The sequence below is a fragment of the Sinocyclocheilus rhinocerous genome, unplaced genomic scaffold, assembly GCF_001515625.1.
Source record: "Sinocyclocheilus rhinocerous isolate Xijiao unplaced genomic scaffold, SAMN03320098_v1.1 scaffold19, whole genome shotgun sequence".
In the NCBI taxonomy this organism is placed as follows: Eukaryota; Metazoa; Chordata; class Actinopteri; order Cypriniformes; family Cyprinidae; genus Sinocyclocheilus; species Sinocyclocheilus rhinocerous.
In genome coordinates this window covers 1,411,685-1,429,414 of record NW_015638975.1, presented here as the reverse complement: position 1 = coordinate 1,429,414, position 17,730 = coordinate 1,411,685, and the positions used below count along the sequence as shown (strand labels likewise).

Below are 17,730 nucleotides of genomic sequence, written 5' to 3'. Positions count from 1 at the left end.
TTTCTTCCAGTCAACTTTGCATTTAATATGCTTTGATACAGCACTCTGTGAACAGCCACCCCTTTCAGTAATGACCTTCTGTGACTTAACCTCTTTGTGGAGGGTGTCAATGATTGTCTTCTGGACCATTGCCAAGTCAGCAGTCTTCCCCAATATTGTGGTTTCAAAGAACAAGAGATACCTGGAATTTATAATTTAGGGATGGTCATTTAATAAAACTAAAATGTAAATATTCTAATATTCTGAGATACTGGATTTTTGACTTTCTAATTATCAAAATAAAAAAATAAATTAAAAAAACCTTTTGAAATGTTTTACTTTACATGTAATGAATCTAGAATATATGAAAGTTTCACTTTTTGAAATAAGTTAGAAAAAAGAGAACTTTTTCACGATATTTTTTAAAGATGCACCTGTATTAAATAAATTAAAAAAAACTTTTGAAATGTTTTACTTTACATGTAATGAATCTAGAATATATGAAAGTTTCACTTTTTGAAATAAGTTAGAAAAAAGAGAACTTTTTCACGATATTTTTTAAAGATGCACCTGTATTCCACTAAGTCTTAATGTCTCACATTGTAGTGGACCAACAAGAAGTACCATATATCAAAACCGGTGGTATCAAGGCCAATCTTGAGGATGCAATACTTCAGGGCAGAATTAAATATGCTGCTCGAAGCTGCAAGGAACTGCATGAAAAGTATCAGGTTTATGATGGTACGCTCATTTTATGTTAATATTTTATCTTAAGCAACAGCTGTGTTTAAGTGACTCAGGAATGCTTCTGTTCATGCAGATGGGCTATACTATCTGAACTCATCAAGAGGAGTCCTTTATCAGACGTTTTGTGATATGACCACTGCGGGTGGCGGCTGGACGCTGGTGGCCAGTGTTCATGAAAACTACATGAATGGAAAGTGTACTGTTGGTGATCGCTGGTCTAGTCAGCAGGGCAGTGACCCAAACCGGCCTGATGGTGAAGGGACATGGGCAAACACAGTCACATTCGGAACTGCAGAAGCCTCTACAAGTGATGACTATAAGGTATTTTTAGTACATTTATGGTTTTACAACCCTGGTTAAATAGGCGCAACATAAAGGACACAAAGATGCTAGACAGACAATCAAAATATGTTTATGAGGAATTTGAAATGACAGTTTATTTCCTTTATATCACAGAATCCTGGATACTATGACATTGCAGTAAAAGATGTGTCTGTGTGGCATGTTCCTAATAATATTAATTTGGAACAGTGGTCTGCTACCTCCCTCCTGCGATACCACACTGAAAATCACTTCTTAAACCTCTACGGAGGAAACCTTTTCAATTTATTCAAGGTCTGAAAAACTTTGACACCAGTTTTGAGTTTGAAACATTCATAAAAATATAGTTGAAGACAACTATTTTGTGAAATTACTAAAACAATGAATTTTTCATTCACTGAATGACTATTCATTTTCCCAGAAATTCCCAGTGAGGTTTGGAATAGGGGCATGCATCACTGATAATGGACCTGCTATTCCAATAGTGTATGACACTGGAAACGTGGATTTCAACAAAAATCTGTATGGTCCCCATTCAAGAAGTATGGCAATACCTCCAGAGCCAGTATTTTTCAAATATTTTTTAAAAAAAGTGGCTGCATCAATAGACCTTATAGTCAGGGTAGAACCATATTTAATTTCTGACAGGAACAAAAACGAGTCTGTAAAGGATAGAAGTACAATGCATTCAATGCATTGCACTGTTGTTTAACAACATTCCCCGGTTCAGCTGACAAAACTTCTTTCCAGAAAAAAACGTTTGGTAGACAAAAACTTCTACTTTTGAAAGTTGTGAATTGTGAAAATTATGTGATCTAGGAGCATTGTAAAGAATTTAAATGCTTCCCTCACAGCCTCATTTTCATTAGCGTTAAATTCAATATGCTGTCTAACTTGACTAAGGTCTATTAACAGACAGAAAATCTGTTTTATTCAGTGATGGTGTACAATTTAGCCATGTCATGTGTACATGAACCTACCATGATCATCATCAGTGACATATTCTATGCATTTTCCAGCAATGTTTGAGCCTGGATTCATCACATTCAGAGTCTTTAATACTGAAAGGGCAGCTTTGGCTCTTTGTTCAGGTGTCAAACCAACCGGCTGTAACACTGAACATGTGAGTTAAAAGAATATTCTGGATTATTTAAATCAGTGTCTATGGACAGCATTTGTGACATGCTGTTAATCACCACATAATGCATTGATAGTAATACATGAACAATGGTAATAAATCAAGTGCATAGGTGTGTTTTGTTGTTAGTAGGCTAATGCACTCATATTGTTGCAGTTCTGTATTGGTGGAGGTGGACACTTTCCTGAGGGCGCCCCTAGACAGTGTGGAGACTTTGCGAGCTTCGACTGGGATGGCTATGGTACTAATGCAGGATGGAGTGCTTCCAGAGAGATAACTGAAGCAGCTGTGTTGCTGTTTTATCGCTGACACCTTGATCAGTCTAAAATCGCCAGCTTCCTTCCCTTCTTTCCAAGATATTCTACACTGATTAATACTTAAATGTAACATGCACAGTTATTTGCACAAATGTATTTCTTTACAATATATATATCCTTTATATTGGTCTGTTATCTACGAATGCATTTGTGATAGGTGATTTGAACTAAAAGAACAACCGATCAGATTATCCTAGAGCTTCTGCTAGTTAATATCTAACACCTCTTCTAAATGTTCATGGGTTTCTTTTATACAACTGTTCAATAGTTATATACATTAAACAAATGTATAATGTTCAAATAAAACCAGTGGGTTGTCAATACTGTTCAGACATCAGAGTCAAAATTTACTTGTTTAACTTTTAGTCTGTATTTCCCATCATCCTCTCTGACACTCATCAGACCTCGTCACTAGCTCTATAAGTAGGACACACACTTAGCCACTGTCTTGCTTTGGTAGATACTACAGACCACTTACTGTAACTGTTTGATGATCCTGTTTAAGGTGATTGCTAATCCAGTTACCTCATTCAAGTCTATTTCCAGTCTACTTGATCATCTCAACACCTACTAGTCCTCCAAGCTGTTATCCAGTTATTCTCTGTCTTTGGCTCAAAGTTGGAGGAGTACATATAGATTATTAAAGGATCCCATGTTTTGTAAAACGTTCTGGTTGATCCTCTTAGAAAATATTTGATTTTTTCAGTTTTTAGAAAAAACATTACATCACTAAGCCATAGTGACAATTTAGGTGGCATTGGTGATTTCCACTCTAAAAGAATTCTTCTTCTAGCTATTAATGTTGCAAATGCCATGGCATTTTCTTTATCTTTAGTTATGTGAATGTCGTCACCTGTAACTCCAAACAGAGCCATTATTGGGTTAGGCTGCATTCTTAAATTAAATGCCGAGTTTAAAATTTCAAATATTGAAGACCAAAATTGTCTCAGTTTAGTGCATGACCAGAACATATGGGTTAGATCTGCCTTAAATGCACTGCAACGATCACATGTTTCATCTATATTTGGGTATAGTTTAGCCAGTTTGGTTTTACTATAGTGAATACGGTACAGAACTTTCATCTGAATCAGATTGAGTCGTGCACAAGATGAAGTCCTATTTATTCTGTCAACAGCTTTGTCCCAAGTGTCTTTGGATATGTCAATTATAATACTGCATTTTTAACTAATCGGACATGTGCAGCAGAAGATTACAGATGTTTAGTCATCTCCTCCACAGAGGTTCAGTAGAGCTCTCTGGTAGTCACCCTTGGTGTGCTCCTGAGGAGAAAAAGAAAACGAGAAAAGTTCTGATTAAAATGCTTCTTGAATGAAGGCAAACTTAAGAGCAGAAAGAAAAGAAGAGAGAGGTAAATAACAGAGCAAATAAGAAAGAAAAGAGACAAATGGAAACGTACTAAAATTGTCTGGTACAGAGATTTTCCAAAATTCCTCTTAAACTCTGCACGGACCTTCATGAGATCAACTTCACAGCGGGAGACGATGATGCGGGTTATGACTTTCTCTTTAACACTTTTACTCTGCAAACATCAAAATCAAAATGTTCGGTATAGACACAATTTTTCCATAGAAGAAACTGATCAACACAACTCAAAATCAGCCAAGGTCACCTCTTTACATATCAAATGACACGCAGTCAAAATGAGATATTCACCTTCATAGCATCACCGAGTCTGCTGGCAAAATACAGATGCTTGTTCTCCAAGCACTCAACTGTAGAAAGACAGATTAATTTTAGGACATGGTTACATGTTCTGTTTTTTCAGACTTTAATATCTTCAGTTCTCCTCTGGCTTCTTGCTGCATGCAAATCTGCCATACATCTCTATATCCAAGTGTTCTGACAGCTTATGTGAAGAACGGACAGCTGATAGATACCTAGTGTGAGGAAGGATTTTTCCAGATCTCCCTTCACCTCCTTTCGAATGCTCTCCTTAATGTCATATGGGCTGTATCTCTTGTACCTTTCAAACACTGAGAAAAAGAGGTGTTGGTTACGTTGTTGCACAAATAATAATGGCAATTGACTTCAAATACACCTCTGTTCAGGTGTCACCTTTCTGCAAGTGTGGGACACTCCTCTCAGAGAAGATTGAAATCCAGGTGGTCACATCAGTTCCTTTTCTCTTCACTCCAGCTTCATAAAGAGCCTAAATATTTGTATAATTGACAAAAGATTACAAAAAGCAACTTTTTGTTGTTCCAGCATTTGAACGCACAATGGTTTCATATACTATTATTTTAATCATGCTGAATAAATATACTGTCACTATGACTGTGAATCAATTGAATTTCCTCAGTTAAAAGGGCTCTACTCACTCTTGCATCATTGTCGATCTTCTCATAGTCCACCACGTTACTCGGCTCATCTCTTTTGGCCTGTGAACATGAATGAATAAAGTGTGAGTACAGCAATGCAGAATCTGCAGTTTGCAAACTATATTGGCGGTAAAGGAATTACCTGTTGCATATTGTGCAACAAAGCGGAATCTGATCATAATTACCACAAATAACTGTTATAGTAATCTATTAAGTTACCTGTACAAGGGCCAGGAGCAGCTTAGTGAAATCACCAGATGTGTCTCCAGAAACATCTTTCTCCAACTCCTTCTTAAACACTGCAAGAAGAAAAAGAAAGGGACATGAATACTAATATATGTGTGCTTTTTATGCCTTTTAAGGGCCAGCATCACTCACTCTCTCTGTAAACCTTCTTGATTTCCTTGAGCTCTTCGTTATTGCGAGAGCAGACCATTTCATTAAGACTCTCCTCATCAGTGCCCAGACCCTGCAAAAAACAATAAACTGTCACATGAATACAGTGATATATGAATCTGTCCAAAAGTCTGGGGTCAGTAAGACTTTTGTTTTGTGTTGTTTTGAAAGAAATTAATGCTTTTATTCAGCAAGGATGAATTCAATTGATTTTCATTTCAAATGAAAGCTGAACTTTTGAACTTTCTATTCATGAAAAATAAAAATAATAATGTATCCACGGCTTCCACAAAAATATTAAGCAGCACAACTGTTTTCTACTGTGATAATGAAAGAATTTGAAGACTTGAGTAATGAGTAAAAGAAAACAGTTATTTTAAATTATAATAATATTTCATAATATTACAATTTCCACTGTATTTTAGTTCAAATAAATGCAGCATTGGTGAGCATAAGAGACCAAACTTTTGATCAGTAGTGTAGGTTATTTTATTCATGCTATTCATACATTATTCAGAAATTATTATTAAATATGGAGTATGAGTTTAATTTTGATACTTCAACAGAAATTGTCCATAAACAATTACAGATCTATGTAAACATACCTTCATTGATGATTTCAGTTCAGAGGCGTCATATTGTGCTGTACTCTTCATCAACCCCAGAATCAGATGCTCCAAAGAGCCTGAGAGCGCCCCCTTCAGGGCACTTACCAAATCCTACAACACAAACAGCGTTGGGTTGTTTGGAACTTTGATACACAAGATATTTATTATACATATCAGTGTACTTCATAAAGGTAAGATAATCCATTTTTTTAATAGATAGTCCACAATTTTTGTATTAAATAATTATGGTGTGTACCTTCTTTGTCCGTTTTTCATACTCAAACGCAATTTCGCTCCTTTGTGAGCAACTGCGTTTTGTCAGAATGTCAATGATCGTCTGCTCATCAACACCTGAATGAATAAATGAAGGCAAGAATGAGAGGAGAAGATAGGGATTGTGAAAGAAAGCCACAGAGCATTATTAAGATAAGGCCCTAAAGGACTAATTGCACCTTTTTATTTCCTAGTATAAAATCATTAAATAGTCTCAGCTAATATGAGACACTGACACTACTGGCATACAAATGTGCAATCAAACTCATTCACACACTTAGCCTTGATATTCATTAAACAGCAGTATAAGGAAAAAAACAGCATATGCTGGTTAGGTAGGTTTTGAAGCTTGGATACTGGTTTGAGCTGGTTTAAGCTGGTCCTTAGCTGGTCATGTGCTGGTCTTAAACTGGTCGGACCAGCACATGACCAGCTAAGGACCAGCTTAAACCAGCTCAAACCAGCATCCAAGCTTCAAAACCTACCTTACCAGCATATGCTGGTTTTTTCAACAGGGTGTGCCTATATCTTACCAGGCAATTTAACACAAACCCATTTTATTTAGCCTCTATTGAATTAAAATCATACATATATTTCAAGATTCTACCCAAATACTTACAAGACACTGACTCATATTTGGCAGTTACCACTAATTATTTACAATTCGATTTCAACAGAGAAGGGCTCACCATCCATTCTACCTTGAGATTAAGAGTCTTAAAGCACCACTCATCCTGTTTAAGGTAGTTAAGCTGAAAGTTTGTCTGCTAAGCAAATATAAAGGCACTGAAACAAATATATCAGTGAAACAATTATGAAATGCCACTGGGGACTCTTTTTGTGTTCCACTAGAAATATAATCTGTCGTGCAAAATCAAATCTACAGATTCCAATGCAAATGTTAAGTGTTTATGGCACCATCCTTTACCTTTGGTTTTGATGGCTGTCTCTATTTTGGCCGCATCCTGCTCTGGGTTAAAATTATAAGCTGGGACCACTGTAGGGCATTTAGGTTCTCTCTCCTGAAAATATCAAGAAAATTTAGATATAGAAATATAATACATAATAATATATAAAATATTATGGATAGAATAAAAAAAAAATACAAACAATCAATCTTAATAGCCACTTCAAAATGTACAAAGAAGTGTATTTTGTTTGTTGAATTTGTGATAATACTACATTTTGTAACATTTCATGTTACAACTGTAATAACTTACCCCTCCATAACTCAATGTAAGTTTCGTCAAAATCTCAGACACTAAAGCCATTTTCCTGCAGAGGACAGAGAACACATGTAATCATCGAAGTTGAACAATGAGTAGATAAACAGGAGATACAATTTGTGCTTTAAGCCACTGTAAAATACAACCTCACCCTTTGTTTCAAAGGTCTAAGTGATTGTTGTCATAGATACAGTGATTAGTACTGTGTATAAAGGCCCAGTTCAGTGTCATCACAAGCAATAATGCAAGTCAATAACCATTTTACTGCCCTTAAATGTGTCACAGAGAAAGTTATTTCTCATGGTATAAAAAAAAGACTGAAAAACAGCTTTTTGTTGTGCTGTTGTCCCTTAGCAACTCTACAGCGGTTAAACTTCCCCTACAGTGCTAACAGGAAATCATTTTCTCTCTGCACTATACATTACGAGGTGAGCTGTGAAGGGTTTGCTGGAACTTTGTTCAGGCACACCCAGACACACCCTGTACACATTCCACAGACCACTCAATCTCTGACCATCACACACACACAGACACACACACGCACACAGCAAGACCAATACAGCTCTTTCTGCAGATTAAACAGGACTAGAAAACGGAAGCAGTACAATCCGCAATAAAAATATGACAATGCTAGTCTTTTGGTAAGATTTACTACAGCAGTCCTGTCAAGAGATGCGGTTCATGTTTCTCAGTCTAATCAATTGGCAAATCACCACAGAGGACCAGAGTCTTACCTGAGATGCTGTGGAGAGTGAAGGTGTAGCGGTGGAGTTCCAGTTGTATCTCTGTGTATGGGATTACCTTTTAAATGCAGTCAGCCAATGACTCACCGTCTCCTATCAACCCACACCTACACCCACTCAAGATGACGACCTAAAAGTTTCTTATTACTTAGTTATTCATTTACTGGGCTCCTTACAAAAATTTACTATAGTACTCACAGTTTGTGCTAAAATGTCATCTACAGTTACGGTTACCACTGTGAAACTGCACATTTTCAAAGGGAACATGTATTAATGACAACTGCCATCATAAATAGCTTTTTTAGTTTCATAAAAAAATCACAAAGATTTTTTCATCTTGCATTGTTTGAAATTCCATATTAATTTGATGTGAATTCATCATATTTCATAAACTGGGGAGAAATTTCTCAAATTGTCCGCATGTAAATCTCTTCAGGTAAATTGAGTCATTCATTTAAAAATATGCGCATATAGTCTGTATCATTATTAATGACTTAAGGATTTGGCAACTGTGATTTCACAAATTTGATACATACATCCATACATAGTTTTCCTAATCTCTGACATCACGGTTGCAGGCCTGTGCATGAATTTCAGTTATTCAGCATGTATGTAGACCCTATGTACAATATGTGTTTAAATTACATGGAAAAACTGTCAGTTTGGACGCAAATGACATTATGTTGAATGTTGAGAAATAGTGGTGTGAGGTAACCCTATCCACGACTGTTCCTGACAGAGAGGATATGAATTAAGACACATGTACAGGTGCATCTCAATAAGTTGGTGGGTTTTTGTTAAATGTGAGCCAAAATCATCACAATTAAAAGAACCAAAGACTTAAACTACTTCAGTCTGTGTGCATTGAATTTATTTAATACACGAGTTTCACAATTTGAGTTGAATTACTGAAATAAATGAACTTTTCCACGACATTCTAATTTATTGAGATGCACCTGTATATGTGGTGTGTAAACTAAAAGCAGCATAGCAAGAAAAGAAAAAAATCTATATTTTTAAACCTAAACTATAACCGGGAATAAAAAAGAACATGCATCCTGAAACTAAAGTATGTTTCTAAAATATATAATTTGATTAACATTACCTGTTGGTAATGTTCCATGAGTTAAATAGTCCACTAATCCCATTCCTCAATGTTTAATACATTCTGCAAACATATTCACTGAGTAACTACATGACAATAACAGTAATGACAATACACCATGCAGTTTAATTGATCATAAAATCATTTAGAATGAAAAAACTCAATTCAGCTTCATACCATTCTTGAGAATTAAGAAGTAAACACATTTGGCTTGCTATTAAAAATGTAGGGGATAAAACCACCATCAAGTCTTTCTCTGATGTAATTATTACAGATTAATTGTCAAAAGAGTGAGGTAAACAGCTATTTATACATCTTTAGCAGGCTCAACATGTTCGTTTGGATCTATAGTATTAAACTGCTTCACACATGGTGTATGTGCAGTATTGGGAGAACCAGAGTGGTTTAGAGATTCAAAGGAAGTATGTTTGCTTTTGGATTTTCCGTTTAAATGTTGTACATCTTGTTTTAACCATTTTTTTAGCATTTAAAGTTTTAGAGAAAGGTCGATTGTGTTCATATAACTAATTTAAGGTCATCAAAATTGCTGAAGCTGCCTAGAATTAATGAACTAACTGGTCATAGAACAGACAGCAAGAGAAAAATGACAACTGTAATTTTCATCACAAGCTGTGTTTTTTTTTTTTTATTGTTATCAGCACGTTCAACACACTATTTGTCAATGTGTGACATGCGTCTTTAATAAAAGTAATTTAGGGGGTTAAACCTCTAAATACAAAAATCACAACATTAGATGAAAACTGTATTTCAAAGAAACAATACTTTGCATTTTTGTACAGATGTATATACAAAACAAAGGCAAAATACCTCAAATCCAACAAATAGAAAGAAATGGACTATTTCTACAGATCTACTGGAGAACTAGTTGAAGAGTGTTTGTGGATTAAATCAAAAGGAGACCACTGGTTAATCTGTTAAAAATGAAGGATGGAAAATATACAGAGGAAAAACCCAAGTCTTCAAAACAAAAGGGCGTTTTTCTTCAGTACAAACTGTGATCCACTCAAATGATTAGCATTACTCACAAATTAGCATATTATGGTGTGTGTATCATACAAAACATTTGGTCATTTGTCAGTGAAAATATGACAACCTTAAAAGGGACTGTGTTACTGTGATACTCCTCTTAACATATACATAGAAAGATTAAGTACTCATGCCCCAAAACCAAAGCAAGAGAAAAATACAATACTGCCTTAGTGATGGACATTTAAAGAATAATTGGCAAATTAAAGAAAGAACATTCCAGGCCTCTGGACTAGTACACAGATAACACCACACGTTACGCATGTCATAATAATAAACAGCTATAATTCATACTGAACCTGGATTAGATCAGAAATCAATGTGTTTAATTGATGAGAGTGTAAGAAATTAATTTGCTAACCATTTAAGTGCCATAATACTTCTTTAATAGCCAACCAAAAAGTTCGATAGAACCAGCACAAACAGTGGGATTGAGGATCGCTAAAAAGATATTCACAGAGAATACACAGGCCAAAACAAGTCTCTAAAGAAATGGGAAGGGGGTAAAGACATCAGGACGAGGGAGAAGCCAAACCAAGCGAATTTCAAACAAAAACACGTGACAAAGTTCTGCATTTAAAGCATTTGCATGCAATTTCCGTTTTCAAAACATGATTATGCCCTTATTATTGCTTTCTGCTCAGTATTATTTTGGATAATTCTTCATCTACACACCTGACCCTGATTCTCGAAGAGGACAATTTCATAATATTTCCCTACTTTTTACACATTGTTTTTCAAACGACTGTACTATAATGCCGTCCCCTTGCAGTTACGGACACGTTCACTCTCCTCCTCAACTATAAAACAATAGTTTCCCTGAGCAGTCCCAAAATACCCTTTTATGAGGTCAGATATTTGATGGATTGTCTTTCACGGAACAGATACGAACAAGAATACTACAGGTAAAGCAGTGCCAGCCCTTACAAAAAACATTAAACAGAGATGTCAGATCGGAACATCTTTACTAAGGTTATTGCTTGTCCTTGTTTGTAGGCTGCGTGCTAAATGCATTCAATTTGGTTCAAACGTGCGTGTTGAAGGGGCACAAAAATATTGACACAAAGATCCAACATCTTTTAAAAAACAAGCCTGTGTACACAGCTGCAAAATAAAGGAAGAAGAAAAAAAAGAAGTGACCATTTTTATTCTCTCCTCTTCCCTGATGAGCTGCATTACTAGGTGCAAAAAACGTCTAGACGTATCTCAAAAAGGGTCAGTTAGGAACAACGCCAACCGCCTCCAATCCCCATGACGTTTAATACGAACTGCTAGATCCCCTGGAATGTCAACACGTGCCCCTGATCTGTCAATCATCACTGCACTCAGCTCACTTTGACGGAAATCTAATCACAGAATCACTATGGCACAACAGGGAATCACACTAGCTGGCTTTAAAAGACAGAGATTTAACAAAACACAAACAAGTATTTCAGATCTTACCGCTCTAAAACAACAGCATGTTCCTTCAGATTTTTTTTTTCACAAATTCAATTGAAATCGTTTATTGCTGGGAAAAACACAAAGTGCTACCTTTCGTTAGGTTCTACACATCATACATTGCATGATTTAACTAACCATATAACAAGAATATATGCACATATTTGAGCTCACTGCCTCAGAACATGCCATTTGATCGTAAAAGTTTCAGTACGATAGTGATTCAGGTCTCATAGTTTGAGTCCCATGTTATGCCTCGTCCACTGTCTTCTCCTGGGGCTGGGGCAGTGGTTTCGCCAAATGATGTCCCTGCTGAATGTGTGTATACTGGAAGAGGTCAGTAAAGGGCAGTGCTGTGACGTTAGCACCAAGTGGGCTGTTCATTGTGGCACCGGAGAAAAAAAGACAGGGATTTCAGCTCTAAGACGTTCATTTCCTGTCTTCGTCTACCCCAGCCAGACACCTCGTTACTGTCTATGGCCAGTAGAGGGCGATGCTGGGGCGGTCAAATGCAGTCGGCGTTTCTGCTGAGATCTCATGCAGTCAGAACAGGAGGCTGAAAGATAAAGCTGTGGCATGGAGGAATGCTCTGATGCACATTACAAGACATCACCAGTTTTTTTTCCCTCGCATCTGAAATTTCCTCTTCTAAAGGACCGTCAGCCTTCTGGTGCATGGCCAGTGGGGCAAGTTCAAAGTGTGGCTGGACTCTGAGAAGTGCTTTGTGAGAATGAAGTGTACATGAACTGAGGCTGAAGTGAGCTTAGAGTTCTTGTCAGCATGTTAGTATTGTCTCTCTCTCTCCATCTCTTTTTTTCTGAATCTGTGCAGTATAGGATTAGTCTCTATCAGGCCTCCTGAGGCAGAACCTGCTCAAAGTCTGAGCCAAACAGCTCCTTATAGAGTGGAGGGAAGCGTGTGTGGACCGTTTCTGGGTAAAGAGCTCTGAATGTGCTCAGTTTTTCCATATGGCGACGGCATAACATCCGAACGGTGGACACCTTACAGACAAGCTGAGGGGGGACAAGCAGAACATCAGAACTGGTTGTTCTAAGGCAGTTCTTAAGAGAAATTTGACTTGGGAAACAGTGATCAGATGAGTAAATATAACTAGTTTCTACAAAGGTAACTGCAAACATGAGTGTATATATACCTTTGCGAGAATTCCCTCATCCCTCTGGTTCTTCTGCAGGAGGTTCTGGAGGGCAATCTTGATCTTCTGCTGGAGTTTCTCCACTCTGGTCTTCTCCTGCAGCCAGGAGCGATCTACACACACACACACAAAGAGTTCAGCACCTTCACAGATTTGAAGCAGATAAACGGTGTAACAGATACACAGCAGAGTTGGACAAAATTCGGATGAGTTGGAATTAGAATTGAACTGGTCACACCCCACAGGAGGATAAATTGGAATTAGAGGAAGAAGAATTTAATAAATTACAATTCAAAGAACACAAGTAATGCATTCTTAGAAATGAACTAGGTCCCACTTTGTATTAGGTGGCCTTAACTACTATTACTATTTTACTATTACTATACTTATTGTGTTCATATTGTATTGCAAAACACTTTGCAATTGAGGTGGGATAAGGGTACTGTAAGATTAGGGACATGTTTGGTGGTATGGGTAGGTTTAAGGTTAAAGTTGTAGTTACAGTGTAACTATAAATGTAATTACACAAAATTAATTACAGATGTAATTACATGTAGATTAAAAAAAAAAAGTACAATGTAAAAACATGCATGTACACAATAAGTGCATTGTATCAAATTATTAATTTAAATGCAAATACATAGTAGTTAAGTCCACCTAATATAAAGTGGGACTATGAACTGTTCTTCCACTCTGGTCCACAAAACTGACGTTATGAAATATGATAAAATATACAAAAGATTGGGGTTGGTAAGATTTTTTTAAATGCTTTGAAAAAAAACACAGTAAATGCAGTAATACTGTGAAATATTTTTATAATTTAAAATGACTCTTTTCTATTTTAATATATTTTAAATGTAATTTATTCCTGCAGTCAGCAGTCATTACTTTTCTTTTTTTTTTGCATTTTTGTAGGATTCATGCATGAAAAAAAGAACAGCTTCTTTTAGTTACAATTTGAAAAACAAAAACAAAACACATATATAACATTCAAATTCAAACTGCAATTCTGAATCAAGTTTGCTACTTCACTTCAAATTCAGGAACTGAATTGGAAGTTAAAAGACATTTTTGACTTAATTATGATTTAATGACAACCCTGATATTCAGAGGACGTACAATTAAAGCCTCTGCAAAATGGATGTGACTCCAACTCCTATCAGTGAATCTCTCTGACATTGGCCTTGTTTTTCTTCCCTCACCTGCAGACATCAGCACGTATGCTGAAAACAGGCCGATCTCATCTTCACTGAGCTGTAGAGAGTTCAGGCTCTTCGCAAACTCAAACACAGAGCTGATAAGATCATCACAGCCTAGAAAAAAAAAAAAACATGAAAACAGCGGTTAATGCTTTGCATTTTCATTTGCTATTTCCTTTTCCTTTAAAAGAGGAATCCAGCTCTTAATGCACACCCAATGCTTTGAAGACCTCCGGCCCAGCATATTTGCTGTCAAAAAAGACAGTGTTGTTCTGGGAGTTATATGCCCGACACATCCTCACGAACACTACTTCTAAAGAACCTGAGAAGCAGAAAAACACGCTCATTATTCAGTGGTTCTGCCACAGTTTGTCACTACTCTGATGCTGTTATGTGAACTTGGATATGTTTAGAGGTTTATCTGAGGTGTACCTGCTTTGAGCAGCACGATCTGATCGTTCTGACAGAGCTCCATGAATCCATCAATGCGCTTGGCAAACTCAACCACATACTGCACAGCTTCAGTGACTTTAACCGCACACAGCTGCCACATGTCCTCCTGGGACTAGATGGTGCCGAGAGAGGGTCTGTTAGTACACATACCTGATTATTCCCCTCAGGGATCATTCAAGTGCATTCATCCATCTTTCTGTCCATCCATTTACATACAACAACAACAGAGAAATGTGGGGAAAACAATGGAAGTAATTAGTACAAACTTGTCCTCCTTTAAACATTTTTTGTGCTTTTTCAACCCCCACTAGTCATAATACATAGCATACAATGCTTTTAGTCACTTCCAGCTGTAAAATCCAGTGGTGGTTATGAAACGAATTTGGGACATTGAGATGATTTGATATCAGGTGTACACACAGAGCCAAATGTACATAACCAAACACCTTCTTTTGGTACGCGTCCAGGTCGGTCTGTAAGACTGTCTGCCAGTTGCTGGGCTGTAGCTCTTCTTGAAGATACTGGCACGTCTCCATTTGAGACTTGCAGATGTTCTCTGACAGATGTTCTGTGTTAGAAACACACAAATAGAGTCAAACAGCTGGAGCTGACACACATTCCTGGGTTCGTGAAATGCACATCAGAAATATTGAAGTTGTATATTATTGCCACACATTTTCTAAAACTAAACCATTAAGACTCATTTTAGTCAAAAAGGAAAAAAAAGTCCTGTGCTAGTATTTGACTGGTCTGTGTTAATGAGGCACTTCTTACTAATGACATGTTAAATGGGCCATGGAGGTGAGTTCACAGACCCCTGCTGTTTCAAACCCCACAGCTGTCAATCATGCCCATAATGGCAGCATCCCATATAATTATGTAGGGCGGCACTATGTAATTTAATTTGATAATATTTTCGTTCTTTGCAATTACGTGCCAAATGATGCCAAAGTAACTAATAGCTAAAATGATTTTTAAAATATTCTGTCTTTGATATTATCTGATATATTCAATGCAATCTTCCATAATAATGACAAATAGAATAAATTCTAAAATAAAAAAATATAACAATGAAAAATTAAATAAAACAATTTTTTATATATATTTTGTAAGTGATTAGTATTTTATAGTTGTTACCTAGGTCACTGTCAGGAGGTGAAGAGTCTCCATTGCTATAGCAACAATATTGATCTAAGCCAGAGTCCGAGCTGAGGTCGCACACAGGTTCTAGTTTAATACCATCCATGTCTAGACCTGACTGGTCTGGAGAGGGCTGAATGTCTAGGTAAAATCCACCAATCGCTGAATCTGCCTTTCCCTCCTCTGGGGTCTGACCATTCACGTGTCCACTGAGGTCATTGGGGAGCTCTGTGATGCCATTGGCGGACAGGGCGTAAGAGGGCGTGAGTGGCTCCGCCTCTCCTGGAGGTTGAGGTTCCCGCCCCTTCTCTGTGTCATCACCCACTTTCTCCTCCTGCTGCTGTTGACGGTGTTTCTGAACCTCTGCAAACAGACTGTCCCTCTGCTTCTTAGACATCCGGCCAAATTTCACAGCTGTGAGTGAACAGTTTATCATTAATAATGCTAATATCATACTAAATGTCTGAAAGTATTGGTAACACTTTACAGTAAGGTCCCATTACACTGTAAAAAAATTTTTTTTTCGTAAATAAGTTGTAAATAAAGAATACAGGAGCATGTTTTACAAAAACTCTTCAGTTTTTCACAAGCAATTTGGGTGTCCACACTAGACGCGTCGCGACAGAATCAATAAAATATCACAGCCAATCAAAAGCGTTTGTGGGCGGGCTCTCTCTGCAAGCACACTGCACTTGTAACGAAATGGATAAGTTTATAATCTAATTCATAAATATCAAACCTTTTTAACATCATTAAATGTACATACTGAGTGACTGATACCATCTTTAGTATGCTTGTTGGTTCGCATTGAGTTCATAGTTTTAACGTACATGTTTGCTTTAATTTATTTTTAAGATCTGAGGTAAACTATCGTTGTTTTCAGTATGGCTATAAATGTCACGCAATATGATATTCAAACTCACATGAGACACGTTTAACCTTGAATAAAGCACATAATCAACTGAGAATTATCTACTGTCATAGTTTGTATGTTGTTGTTCCAGCCGTGACGTCGCAGAAATAGAAACCATTCCTAAAATAGAAATTTTGCATGTCACTGTCGCAGCTAGTTAGGACAAAAACTCCAGTTAACATGGAAAAATCTACTTTTATCGTTTAACTTTAAACCTTTTACAGTTTAACTGTTTATTGTGAGTTTGTTACCTGAGGTCCATTAAATAATATGAACATACATACAACTTTGGATTTTATTAATGTACTAATTAATGTTAATAAATTATTAATACATTTTTCAGAATGTTAACTAATGTAAGTAATGTTAAGTATTGCTAACACATGGAACCTTATTCTAAAGTGTTACCAAAGTATCTAACCGGTTTGTTCATGGAATTAGGTTGTTAACAAGGTTAGCAAGTAGCCAAGATCTGAACTTCTACTAAAAGCACTGTGAAAGATACAATTGAAATGACTTACAAAATTTTCGAATAAATGCAAATACATTGGCATTTGCCATTGCTTAATAGCATTAAAGCTCATGGTAAGTTTCTCTACGGAGAAAATGAATGGTATTTTTACATTTAAAACCCTACAGAGTCATGGCCAAAAGTTTTGGCAGTGACATAAATTTTGTGTTTTGCAAAGTTTGCTGCTTAAGCTGTTGCGGTGTTCATTCACATTGTTTCTAGATTATTGTGTAGAGTGATCAGATGCATTTTAAATAATTGCTAAAATCTTCATTGGCCAAAAAATTTACTTTTCACAAAAAAACAAAAACAAAACAAATTTCACTGTTTTTTGATCCTGACACAAAATGACCAGCTAACATTAATTGACTAATCATATCAGCAGCACATGTGAAAGTGTGAATGAGTACTAGTCAGGTGAAATCACTATCATACCAAATAGATTGTAAGAGCAGACGGATTGCTATAAAAGAAGCGCTTCCAATCATTGTGTTCTTGTTAGCAATGGTTGGTTACCTCCCAAAGAAACGCGTGCAGCCATCATCGCTTTGCATCAAAATGGCCTCACATGCAAGGAAATTGCTACAAAGAATATTGCACCTGAAAGAACCATTTACCGGATCATCAAGAACTTCAAGGAGAGAGGTTTGACTGCAGTGAAGAAGTCTTCAGGACGTCCCAG

At 36.7% G+C, this 17,730-nt stretch overlaps 3 protein-coding genes across 4 annotated transcripts in view; 1 reads left to right on the top strand and 2 right to left on the bottom strand.

The window, feature by feature from the left end:
* Nucleotides 1–2,581, top strand: part of LOC107750516 (intelectin-like) — a 4,200-nt gene extending 1,619 nt beyond the window's left edge. The window contains exons 3-8 of the mRNA XM_016565928.1: nucleotides 586–720; nucleotides 800–1,047; nucleotides 1,183–1,341; nucleotides 1,469–1,589; nucleotides 2,067–2,170; nucleotides 2,342–2,581. Of these exons, the coding sequence (XP_016421414.1) occupies nucleotides 586–720; nucleotides 800–1,047; nucleotides 1,183–1,341; nucleotides 1,469–1,589; nucleotides 2,067–2,170; nucleotides 2,342–2,494 (920 nt within the window). The 3' untranslated portion in view covers nucleotides 2,495–2,581. The remainder of the gene's footprint in view (nucleotides 1–585; nucleotides 721–799; nucleotides 1,048–1,182; nucleotides 1,342–1,468; nucleotides 1,590–2,066; nucleotides 2,171–2,341) is intronic.
* A 605-nt stretch (nucleotides 2,582–3,186) lies between these two features.
* On the bottom strand, nucleotides 3,187–8,128 carry LOC107750515 (annexin A2-like). The gene is made up of 13 exons (XM_016565927.1): nucleotides 8,079–8,128; nucleotides 7,339–7,393; nucleotides 7,047–7,140; nucleotides 6,102–6,196; nucleotides 5,843–5,956; nucleotides 5,220–5,310; nucleotides 5,061–5,140; nucleotides 4,842–4,901; nucleotides 4,579–4,672; nucleotides 4,401–4,496; nucleotides 4,177–4,235; nucleotides 3,920–4,042; nucleotides 3,187–3,782 (listed from the first exon to the last, which is right to left on the bottom strand). Exons 2-13 carry the CDS (start codon nucleotides 7,387–7,389, stop codon nucleotides 3,723–3,725), a joined length of 1,017 nt encoding a protein of 338 aa, XP_016421413.1. The 5' UTR covers nucleotides 7,390–7,393; nucleotides 8,079–8,128; the 3' UTR covers nucleotides 3,187–3,722.
* Nucleotides 8,129–10,743: 2,615 nt separating this feature from the next.
* Nucleotides 10,744–17,730, bottom strand: part of LOC107750514 (nuclear receptor ROR-alpha-like) — a 43,984-nt gene continuing 36,997 nt past the window's right edge. For both annotated transcript variants that reach the window (XM_016565925.1, XM_016565926.1), the window contains 7 exons: nucleotides 15,622–16,038; nucleotides 14,931–15,052; nucleotides 14,464–14,596; nucleotides 14,246–14,353; nucleotides 14,035–14,145; nucleotides 12,833–12,945; nucleotides 10,744–12,692 (listed from right to left, as the gene is read on the bottom strand). In XM_016565925.1, coding sequence (XP_016421411.1) covers nucleotides 12,528–12,692; nucleotides 12,833–12,945; nucleotides 14,035–14,145; nucleotides 14,246–14,353; nucleotides 14,464–14,596; nucleotides 14,931–15,052; nucleotides 15,622–16,038 — 1,169 coding nt within the window. In that variant the 3' untranslated portion in view covers nucleotides 10,744–12,527. The remainder of the gene's footprint in view (nucleotides 12,693–12,832; nucleotides 12,946–14,034; nucleotides 14,146–14,245; nucleotides 14,354–14,463; nucleotides 14,597–14,930; nucleotides 15,053–15,621; nucleotides 16,039–17,730) is intronic.